Raw genomic sequence first — 12,442 nt, forward strand, 5'->3', positions numbered from 1 at the left:
CGTGCTGTATCTCTAGTTTCTATGGAAACCTTTCAATCAAAGACTTCACACATAGACACACACACATAGACACACACACACACACACCTCCCCTATACACCTCCTCACCAGACACCATCATCAAAAGCACATTTTCTTCCCAGATCTTATTTTTCAATTAAATAAATGTAAAATTGCCTTCCTTTGAAGCCAAGCTTAATTTTTTACGAAAATAACAACAAAAAGCCATCTACACTCCTTCCATTACTTCCCCAGACACCCTTACATGATGTGGTCTATTTTCTGCCTATATGGCTCTAATTTCTGATAGCCAAATGTAGGGGTCTCTCTGCCTGCCGTGGTTATATTAGCTTCAGACAACTGAAGGCTCCCTCTCAGCCCTGACCTTCCTTCCCATGGCAGTGATGAGCTGGACATGTCAGGCTGCTTCCCCCAAACTTCTGCTTCTGCGTTTTTTCTGTGGTTCTTCTGTCGCTCCTAATCTCAGCTGCCTTCCAAGACTCTGTCACATTTACTTTCACTCTCTCTACCAGAATTCTCCTTATTAATCTTTAACTGAAATTGAGAAACCCAAGAACCCTGCTTCCTTCTGGAGGCTGTTTCTGTGGGTCTCAGCATACCGCCTAACATGCAGGAAAAGAACCCTTGGGCTTTTACTGCTTTCTCGTTCTCCTGTTTCTGGTACCCGATGTCTGCTATGTTGTCTCTTTCTGGTCAGTGAGGCACTTGGCTATCACAAACATTACTCCTCTCCCTACCCTACAACAGGACTCTCTTCCTCCCCAGTGGATGGCTTCCTTTTCAGCCTTTGGGTGGACAGGGCTTTAGGCAACAATCTTCCTTCCTAGCCTTGTCCCTAACTTACCCCTTCAAAGTTCTTTTTTAAATTTTTTTAATTTTTAATTTTTATTATTTGTTACATTTTATTAACTCTGTATCCCAGCTGTATCCCACTCCCTCATCAAAGTTCTTTTTTAAAATATATTACTTTATAATTTTACATAATGTATTTTGATCCTATTCAGCAACATTCTAGACTCATCTCCCAACAGTCCTTGACATTTTACCTCAAACAATTCATCACATTGTACTATTTATTTATTTATTTAGTTAGTTAGTTTTGACATTCAGCTCTTTATCAGTGGTGAAGATGCCTTTGGTTAGGCAAAAAGGCATGGGGGATGGACAAGACTATCTGAGGGGAGTTTCCTGAAAATCAGGTGTTTCTCCATGCAAACTTAGAGGAAACACCATCACGGAAGAACCTCCCTCCACACTGCAGCCAGAGACCCCATGCCCCGACACCAGGAACGCCTGAGGGGCTGCTAGGTTGCTGGGACAGTAGGGCTTCTGTGCCGGCTTCAACGCGGTGTGAAGGTGGCGGCTGTACCTGCGCACTGAACGCGTTGGTGCCACCAGGAACTTCTCAAAGTTCCAGGCAATGTCGTTGCAGCACACCGGAGACTAAATTATGTGCTTGGGGGTCAGCCCTGAGCACTGCAGTCGTCACTAGGCGCCGGCAAGCCCTCCCGCAGGAAGGTAAGGAGCGGTGAGCCTTCCAGCAGACCTGGCCTGCTTCAATGAGGCACGGGTCTCTGGGCACCCAGACAACACTGTGCATTTCCCGCTCTATCACTGTCTACAGACGTGGTGGTGAGTTATTTAACTTATTTATTCTTCCACAACTCTCTCTGGGTTAAGACAGTGACCCTGTGCTGTGGGCTCTACTTTGACTATAACCCTGACTCTTCTTCGTGACCATCCCATATTTCCAGGCCAAATTTCCTGAAGCCAGCTTGCAAAGCTTGTATGTTCTTTTTAAACCTGATGAGTGTGCGTGCACACACACACACACACACACACACACACACACACACACACGGCAAGACAGAGAAGTCGTCAGGGGTGTTTCTCTGTGGAAGCACGAACAGGATGAGGAGATGCACATATTGTACTCTAGGGCCTGCTGAGGAGTCAGAGAATCCAAACGTGGCCTTCCAGATTGTTAGGAAAGGACAGAAAAACTTACCAGATTCCTGCTCTGATTTACAACTTTTAATATTCAGATTTATAACAGATGGGTCCTGTGAGGGTTATGGGTAGACTAGCTTTTACCTATAAAGCATTTCCAATTGGAAGGGGAGATAAATAAGACCATGTGTGCACTACAATATAATACTTGACAAAAGTCAGTGATTAACACAAGCCATTTTCCTTCTCTTATCTCACTCTTATAATCCATTTTTATTTTTATAAAACATAAATGAGCATAGGACAGATATTGCTTATCTATCCAGTCAGATAAACACTGTGCCATTACATGCATACAGAAAGAGTTATGACACCTGGACAGTCTGCCTTTGCTATTTTTGAACCATTTATTTAGTTACCTCCATCCAGGGCCTGATGAGCTTGTCATTCCTATGGTACTACAAAAGCCTCCTAATTTCCGTTCTTCCCTCCAAATAATCAAGTCACTAACTTTTGAAATTGCTCAAGTTATCTTCCTAAACTAGTGCTAAGACTATGAGAAAGACCTCTATATCCACTGCTTTCTGCTGCTCATTCACTTATCACCCTATGTCTGTTGAACTCTTCCTTTTTAATTAATGGATACCTAGATACCTATTCTGTAGCCTGTAGGGACATTAAAATAAGTGAGATGTTGACCCTTAACTAATGAAATTCAAATTCTGGTGTTGTTACATTGGTTAAATGCCTCCAGCTCGTTTGTGGAATTCAAAGCTCTAACTTGGCCCTGCTGTTTCCTCTTTGTTGTGCAATCCTGAGCCCAGAGCCTCTGAGACACAGCACACCACACTTAGCATCAGCAGGCTTTCATACTTCAGTGGCTCTCACGAATAGTTCTGTATATAACACATCCGGTCAGAACCTTCCTAAAGTGAACTACAGCAACAACAACAACAACCAAAAAGCAAAATCCCTAAGTAACCTCCCATTTACCTTGAGGCTCACAGAACCCGCGCTCTTGTGCCCTCCCAGGGGGTTGAAATGAAGCTGCTGTTCCTTTCAAACACTCCGAGTTCTGAGGACCTAAGTGATTCGCAGCTAAATCAGGGCGAGGTGCTTTTAATAAAGCTTGAGTGACCGAGCCCGCGATCTGCACGGCAGCACAAACGGCGTGCAGATCAATCTCATGCGTGCTCAGTTAAACTTCATTACATTCCCCCAAGATCAGAAACAGCAACTGCTCTCCATAAAGCAAGGGCTCCATATATTTCACACCAGGCATATCCTCAGAATCCAGCCCAGCGTCCTCTGTGAGGTGACAAATAATGCCCTTAATGCTTATAAGCATAATAAAGGCCTGTAAATAAGACACTGATACAAAAACTCACTTATAAATGCATGATTAAGATATAGCAAAGGATGTCATATATGACTCAGTGTAAAGAACAAAAACTCAATGAAGTTATATAGCCATGAATTTGAATTCTTTGTGACTTTGGTCCAGTTATTAATCTTCTCTGAATTCTTTTTAATTTGTGAACTTTTACTGATTTCCCCTCAAACATAAATGAATTGTTATATTTACAGTGACCAGTATTATCAGTCCAATATTTAGTATAACACAGATGTTCAATACTGATGGCTATTTTTTGTTCTCCAAATGGAAAGTACCACATTTAAGTATGAGCACAAATCTAAAAAGAGTCTGATTAAGATTAAAGAGGGCTCCAAAGAGTCTTCATGGCTTGAAGAAGGACACAGTAAAATCCTGGCCAAAAAACACAAAACACACAAAAAAACAAACAAAAAAACAGGGGGCCCGAGGAACAATGAAGAACCCCTAGGACATAAACACATTAGGTTTCTTTGATCATAGAGTTGTTTCTTATCAAGTTTCTCCAGGGCCCCTCCTTCACCTCTCATCACTTCAGCCTTTCAAGAGTCAAGTTTCATTCACCTGGCTGCTGTCCAAGCATGTGCTTTAAGTGCTAGGGACACATTTGATCACCTTCCAGGTTCCACAAGCATGCCATCAGTGACTGTTTAAGATTCATGTGCATCTGAAGATGGTCTCAAATGTTAACTGCCCATCCATGTGCTATGACTAACAGTACAAACAGGTGATTTAATGGAGCCTTGCCAAATCTCAGAAAACACCATCAACAAAAACAAATCTTGAAGTAGAAAACACACAGAAAGCTCTGACTCACCAAGCCCACAGACATGCTTCCCTCTTCACCAGGTCTGGGCCCCCTTTCCTCCCTGTCTTTATGACTTACATCTGATTCACTTCAACTCACACCAGCCGGCGCGCTCACACACTTGCATTTGGAATTACTCAGTCCATTTCATTACATTCATTTGATGAGATAATATATGCCTGTTTATTCTCATCTTACACATAACCAACATGTCAGCAAAGATAAAGATTAAGATAATGGATAAATTGGATTTTTAAGCCATTTTCATAATCTTTCTAAATTAAAACTTTTAAACTACAACTTTGATACTTTATTTTAGTAATTAAAAATTTCCACACCATTACAATAAAACAACATCTAAATGTGAACCCAGATGTCATATTTAAAAAAAAAAAGTTAACAAGTTTTTCTGTTTCCATCTAAATTTATGTTCTTAGTAGATATGAAGTTATGTGGTATTTTAAATTTATTTAGTTAATATAGATGACAAAATATATTGCTATTTATCAACTTTACACTTGCAAAGAGATTTAAAGTAATATATTTTCATTATTACTATTATTATTTTGAAACAGGTTTGTCTGTGTAGCCTTGGCTGTCCTGGACTCAGTGTGTAGACCAGGCTGTCCCTGAAATTACAGCAATCCACCTGCCTCTGCCTCCCTGATGCTGGAGTTACGGGTGTGAGCCACTCCGCCCAGCGTTCTCGTTATTTTTTCAAGAGACTTCCCTAACTTTGTCATGTTCTGTGCTGTACGATGTCAGGGGCTTCCCATTCCCAAACTGAGATTTGGCCAAGTCTCCAGGTAAGTTCAATGACCTTAGGTGTGTGTGTGTGCATGTGTGTGTGTGCATGTGTGTATGAACAGGCATGTGTGTGGATGCACACGCACGCATATGCAGTGTATATGGTATGGGTGTGTGCGTGTGTGTTGCTGGGGATTGTTAGCCTTTGTTGATGACCCCTCTTCTAGCCCCAGACTTCCCCGCTCAGGGTTATATAGTGACTAATGATTACAACTTTATGACTTGAACCTCACAGTTAGGTCTCAGGAAGATGGATGTGTATTTTTCATGTTAGTCTAGGAGAATTGCCTCATCTCTCCTCTTGTTCCTCTGGACTCTTCTGTGTTAGTTCCCTTACTCATCTGCACACTCATTCCACAATGTTTATTGAACATAGACTTCATGTTACATATGACTGTAAATGCTGGATATATTGGTCATCAAAACTATTGATCAAGTCCTTGTTCTCTTCAAGTTTGCATTTTAAGAATAGTAATGTCCTATATAGCAGCCAGGATGATTTCTTTTACAGTATCGATCAGAAAATGGAAGAGATGAACACAAGAAAGAACTCCTAAACACTGCACCCCCAGTAAAGCAAAAATGCTAGAATCAATTTTTTAAACACTTTGAAATCTAATAAAATTATCCTTACAATAAGAGGGACACTTAATGTCAAGGGTTTGGTAAGACATCAGTGTGGCATTTTAATTTATCCACTTGCTTGCCATCCCCTACTCTTTAGCTCGGCAACAGCAGTAAAAATAGCAGCCCTCATTCCTAGTGAAACTCACTAGTGTGACAGATGACAATGCAGATCTTTTATAGAAAAAAAACGTACCACTATGTTTTTGAACTGTCGAGCAGCTACAAGCAGCTACAAGGGACAAGTGCAGGAGTGCTCTGCTGCACCTGTGCCTGCTAGTGATTTCCCAGGCAGAAGCGGCCTGCCAGGCAGCATTTGTGAAGAGCATTTAAAGGCAAATACACTACCAATGACCCCAAGGAAGAAGAAATAATAGATGGTGCAAATAAAAGACAATTGAAAAGCATAGGGAAAAAAAACAGGCTCAGAGAGGAAATAATGCAAATATATATATATATTAGCCTCTTTAAACAGAAGAAACTAACATAGAGGTGATAAATGACCTAGTGTAAATGGCCTACCTACCCTTCATCGTGTGAATTTGTAAACACTAAGCAATGTTTCAATTTTGAATTAAAAAAAATTAGTGCTAAGCATTTAAAAAAATTCTTATCAAATCACTAGCTCACCATTAATCTAAAGTAACAGAGAGTTCAGTAGGCACAAAATAGTAGACATAGTAATTATAGAAATAGTTTACATAAATCACTAAACTGTTATAAAGCAACAACAGGGAATTTCGGGGGGAGGCAGTCTGGTTCTACAATGCTCACATTATAATAGGGGAGACAGCCAGCTTTCAACGATGGAAAAATCTACCAGGTATGCAAAGAAATGAGCTACAGTTTTTCACAAGGGGGAAAAGTAAAGATAAATTAACAGACACTGTTCTTCAGGAACCCTAGACAGATTACCCCAGCCTTGTTCCACCCGGGGTGGCCCTTGTTTGCTTTTACTGACCCTGTTTCAGCTCACTAGAAGGCATAAACTACACTGTGGCAGTGTTCAAAGTCTTGGTCCTAACTCTTGACCTTAAACGTGCTATGTTCTCCCTCCAGAATGTTCTTTTCCCACTGCTTTGCATAACTCACTCTGCTCACTCGGACACCATTCTTGTCTACTTCCTCAGAGGCGCCTTTTCATCTGCCTTATCTAGAATAGCCAGGCCTTCCCCAACTTTCTACACTTTCTGACACCTGGACTGCTCAGTGAGTTCATCTCTCTCTCAAATATTCTCTCCCTTTCTTTCTTGCATATCTACTTTGCTAGCATGAAAAGCCTTTGCCGGCAGGTCCTTTATTTGTGTACACATTTCTGTGGGACACTCAGAGCCCTGAGTCAGAACAGAGAGTACTCAGCCAATGAACAGAGGCAATCTACACATGTTGATTATAATAAATATGAAAAGCTTCAAGGACACCAGTGAGGTGTCTCCCTCAGCTCAGAAACCTTGTTTAACAAGATTTGTTAGAGAGGGCGTGTCCAGGGATGATTCTTCAGTGAGGCAATGTCTTGTGACACCATGGCTTTCATTTCCATCCTGGGAAGGTGTGTGGAGGGAAGACGTGGGTGGCGGTAAGAAAGAAAACTAGCCTTGAAGCACCTTGGCCGGGGACTCAGAGTACTTCACAGAACTTTAGGTAAATGTCTCTACCTAAGAAAGCCAGGCCAGTTCTGACTGTGGTAGTACTATAGATGACCCTCAATTTTCAAAATAATATTACTCTGGCAGAGGTTGGAAAATGCAACAGGTAATGTGAAATGTTGCCTAGAATTGCCTAAACTCCAGAGAAAGTTGTCTGTACATAAAGTGAACTTTGTCTCTAGAAAAGTGTCCTTGCTTCCTTAAGGCTTAAAACCATCCAAAAGAAGTGACTCTATAGAGCTCAATTCATGAAGAGCTGTGAGTTTATCTCAGGTTGTGCCTCAGTTTCTTTGTACCTGTATCATAGGTTAATTATAAAGACTACATGAGTTAATACATACAATATACTTAACATGATTCAGGCTGCTTAGCATGCCTCAGAATATAGTAGCTCATGTATCTATAACTACTCCTAACTTATTATTGTAATTGAACATATAAACATCTTGAAATTATTATAAAGATCTTATTTTAGGGCTGGAAATAGAATGCAACAGTAGACCATGTGCCTAGCATATGTGAGACAGGAGGTTAATATCCAGTGTCCCCAGGGGTCTTTTATGAGACTGTTTCTCCAAACAAGGACCATGTATGGATGTGGCCTAGCGCCTCTGCTCAGATGTGGCTCACGGTAGCTCGGTATCCAGGTGGGTACCCTAGTGGGGGAAGAAGGGACTGTTTCTGACATGGACTCAATGGCTGGCTCTTTGACCTCCCTCCCACCCCCCCACCCCGGGAGGAGCGGCCCTGCTAGGCCATGGAGGAGGACTTTGCAGCCAGTCCTGGGGAAACCTGGTGGGCCAGGGTCAGATGAAGGGGGAGGAGGACCTCCCCTATCAGTGGACTTGGAGGGGGGTGGGGAGGAGATGGGCAGGGAGGGTGGGATTGGGAGGGAATGAGGGAGCGGGATACAGCAGGGATACAAAGTTAAAAAACTGTAACTAATATTAAAAAATATATATATCCAGTGCTCCCACCACACACACAAAAGAGCTGAAATTGCAATGTGTTACAACCTAGAACTTTTGGAAAGAGGAGGGGTTGCTGGCTTTTATATTATTTGCTGGAGTGCTCCTATATAATGCTCTATAGTATGAGGCCTTTACATTTTAGTTCTAATAGGTGCTGGTCATTTCCCTACCTGTGTTAAACACTGGCCATGCTTCCTGTTGAAGGAGAGATGAGCCAAGCATGTCAGGCATGTGTTTAAGTAAAAGCTAAGATTTTATAGTACCTCCTGTTACCTCAAGTGTAGGGACACTTTTTTTCTAGCTATTTAGATACATTTTATTTTTTCTGATTTTCTATTTTTTCAATATAAAGTTATTGGAAAAAGTCCCTGGGATGAAGGATTAAACAACAATTTTAGGTGTACAGCACATCTAAATTGGTTTGAATAAGTAAGTGTTGCAATACTACTATATGCTATATATTGAGGGAGCAATAATGAAACAAGAATACAGCCTGAACCTTCTGAAGTCTGTAACACTGAGAGGGAGATGAGGTTGAGAGGTCCTGAAGTTTTCTGCCCAGGCACATGAGAGCCTAGAGAAGGGCTCTTAACCTAGCAAGGATTCAATGATGCATCCAAACAGGATCATGTGTGAACTGAGCCTTCAGGACGACCGTGGGAAGAAAAGCTGACTGGTCTACTCTAAGCTGAAAACAACGTCATGCATAAAGTAGGCAGCAACATAGTGCTTGTGTCAGAGTGTGTGGCTGTGTGTGAGAAAAAACAGTTGGATATTGATATTAATTTTTAAAAGGTAAGATGGGAAATGGTAATGTATGACGCTAGGTAGTAGAATGTACAGGGTCAGACTCCAGGGAGCCCCACTGTGCATGCCATACTGAGAAGCCCGGATGTTAAATTTTTCAGCAACACTGAGACACTTTGAGAAAAATGGGCATCTTCAGATTCTCATTTTGGGTGTAAAACTGAGATGAACTAGAAAAGTTAAGGAGGAGACACCCGTGTAGACGGGCATTACCATTATATTAGATATAGTAAGACCAGATGAAGGGCAAAGCAGTGGTCAGTGAGGAAGAGATGACCCCAGATGAAAGCAAAACAATCTGGAGACATAGATGAGGCAGGGCAAGACTGAGACATCTAGGATGACTTCCAGGTTTCAGCCCTTGAGTTACTCGGTAGATGAAAATGGCAGTTAATTGAAATATATAGGTTGGTTGCTTGTGGTTTTAATCTGCTTCCTTTACTTTTTTGGAAGGACACAGCACAATAATATACTCAGCTGGGTCATATTAGGTTTGAGGCGATCACATAACAGGTTAGAACTAGAAAACAATATTAGTAATTAACAAATAGATCCATGAAAGCAGAGGCAAACATAGGGAAATCTGTGAAGACAGCAGGGCAAGAGAAAAAAGGCATAAGGAGCCAGGTCTCAGGACTGAAAGGTATAAGATGAACAGGCAGGAAAACATCTGACTTTCGGATGGTGCTTGACATTGCTAATTACCACAATCATGGCTGCTTTTTCTGCTTTCGGTATATGGGTATATGTCAGGCCCTGAACTGGTATTTTATAACATACCACATGTGGTCACTATCCATATCTTAAGTTGATGAGACTCAAGGTCAGGGAAGTCATGTAACTTTCCAAGGTCATGGAGTGAGTTGGCAGAGCTCGGATCTGAACACAGAACTACTGGGTTACGAAGCATATGCTCGCTCCTAACTCCTCTAAAGCAAAAGTTCTCAGGGTGCAGCTTAACCCCATCAGGACAAGGACAGCTACATGATACATTTTTAAGCATCATAAAAGACCCGGACACTGAACGTGTAAATGGTAAATGCGGGGTGATATGTGATCACTTCTTAGCAAGTCAATACTTTTCTTCGCAATCTTCGCATTTACTGAATACCACCCTGGATGCTTACAAAGACAAGGAGCCGCAGCACAGGCCAGTCCGCCCCCAGCTCCTGTGCTGTGCTGGCAACACAGAGTGAAGGCCCTGGTTAGCACTCCTCAAGGAAAGCTACTTGCCTTAGACATGGGCATTGACGCTGACTCAGCTTCTTAAAAAATTACTGGTCCCAAGCAGAGCTGGAGGGCTGTGCAAAGTTTGGCATTAAACTGCACAGCATGGAGGAAGCCACTAAAGTACACCTTTTATAGAAGGAAGTGTTATTTTAGAGGATAACTTGTGTTCCTTTTAAGGACAAAATGAGAAAGTTACATCCCCAGTACAAAGCTGCTATTTCCCCATTTCCCTCCAGAGGAAGCAGTAGCATCTCTTACCATTGGGTGGATAAAAGACAGCATATTCTTCTAATCCTAGTTTTCCTGTAGGAGAAGGGCATACAGTAAGTAAAAAAAAAAAAAAAAAAAAAAAAAAAAATTAAAAACCAACATTCTGTGAATGTGCTAATAAGAAATAGATTATATGTGGGATTTAAAAACCATAGTCTAACTTTATTTTATTTCATGATATGGAATTAGCTGAAAATCTGTCAGCTAATCATCTGATGCCAGAAAAGCCTTTTAGGAATTAAACTCAATAATATTGATTAAACAATGCTTTCAAATTTCCTTAAGCACTGGAGAATAATTTATAAACATAAAATTGAATTTCTGATTTTAACAAGCCTGTTTATTAAAGCAAGTCTTGCCATATCCCATTAACTTATGTTTTTAGGAAATGTGCTGAGGAATTCAATTTAAATATCTTCAACTATGTAACAGCCACGTATGCCCTGACTCCCAGCATCCTTTGAATGACCAGAGAAAGAAGAAGAACATTTGAAAACAGAGTTGTTCCAAGGAAGTACATTCTCTATAATGTTCAACATCTCACTTTCCCATCTTCCACTGAATAACTTTAGGTGTGTGCTGGCTAGTTTTTCTGTCAACTTGACACAAGCTATAGTCATCTGAAAGGATCAAACCTCAATCGAGAAACTGTCTCCATGAGACCAGGTTGTAAGCAGACAAGCCTTAGTGACTGATGGGAGAGGGCTCAGCCCATTGTGATTCCTGGGCTCTAGAGCATCATCTTAACAGTTTCTGCACAACTCTGAATTGTCAAAAAGACAGTCATTCTTACATTAGTATTTAAATTAAAATTTATTATTAAGGTTTTTTAAATTGGGTGTGTAAGGCAGAAAGAAGATAAGAGTAAAAGCGGGGCTGCTGACCTTTGCGTGGGGAAAAGAAGAGAATGATGAAAACAGACACACAGTTGATCAGAGCAGCAGACGCGGAGACAAGCACAGCAAGCACATGGTACGGTGCCCACCTAGGCCTTTGGGATTATAATCTAGGCCAAACCACAAAATCATAGAATCTGTTTGCTGGCGTCTTTTAAATGGGCTTCAAGGGTTTCAGTGTTCAGACGTGAGGGAAACTGATGGTAGGCTGGTAGACATGACATACAGGCTAGTTCATAAAGGGCCTATAATTTGCGGGGGTGGAATGGGCAGCTTTTTATGCATATGGCTATGTAGGGGCTGGAATGACGAAAGCATACCGTGAGATAATCAGGGAAGTTAAGAAAACTAGGTTTAAGATGACGTGGGCAGACAGATGGTCTTAAAAATGAGAGCTCACGTTGGCCATTCATGTAGTTACAATTAAATTGTATAATCACTCTGTGTGCCGGCTGAGATGCAGGGGTGTGTGCAGTATATGTGTGCGTTTGTGTGTATTATATACTATATATATGTGTGTGTATGCATGTGTGTGTGTGTACATGTACATAGGAGTATGTGTGTGTGCATGCACAGATGTTCGCATGCAGAGGCCAGAGATCAAAGTCAGCGCCTTCCTAGATCACTCTCCACCTTACGGTCTGACAGTCCAGCTAGGACGGCTGGCCACTGAGCATCTCGGTCTGACAGTCCAGCCAGGACGGCTGGCCACTGAGCATCTCGGTCTGCCAGTCCAGCCAGGACGGCTGGCCACTGAGCATCTCGGTCTGCCAGTCCAGCCAGGACGGCTGCCATTGCGCATCTCGGTCTGCCAGTCCAGCCAGGACGGCTGCCATTGCGCATCTCGGACCTGTCTGTGTCAGGTCACAGGCACACCGCTCCACTTTCCCTGTTTGCCCCCAGACTTGAACAGCAGAAAACAAAGTTGCTAACTGTGCGCTGATTTTCCTATGTGTCATCTGGAAACTAAAGTCACCTGTGAGAAACTTTTACTGGGGAAGCAAAGTCAGACCTTCCTG

The 12,442-nt window shown here is 41.9% G+C and overlaps 1 protein-coding gene across 2 annotated transcripts in view; it reads right to left on the reverse strand.

The window, feature by feature from the left end:
- The window catches only part of Tbc1d19 (TBC1 domain family member 19), a 133,026-nt gene that overhangs the window by 34,938 nt on the left and 85,646 nt on the right, over positions 1 to 12,442 (reverse strand). For both annotated transcript variants that reach the window (XM_060365309.1, XM_060365310.1), the window contains one exon: positions 10,516 to 10,560. In XM_060365309.1, the coding sequence (XP_060221292.1) occupies positions 10,516 to 10,560 (45 nt within the window). The remainder of the gene's footprint in view (positions 1 to 10,515; positions 10,561 to 12,442) is intronic.

Source organism: Meriones unguiculatus, chromosome 12 (genome assembly GCF_030254825.1).
Source record: "Meriones unguiculatus strain TT.TT164.6M chromosome 12, Bangor_MerUng_6.1, whole genome shotgun sequence".
Taxonomy (NCBI): Eukaryota; Metazoa; Chordata; class Mammalia; order Rodentia; family Muridae; genus Meriones; species Meriones unguiculatus.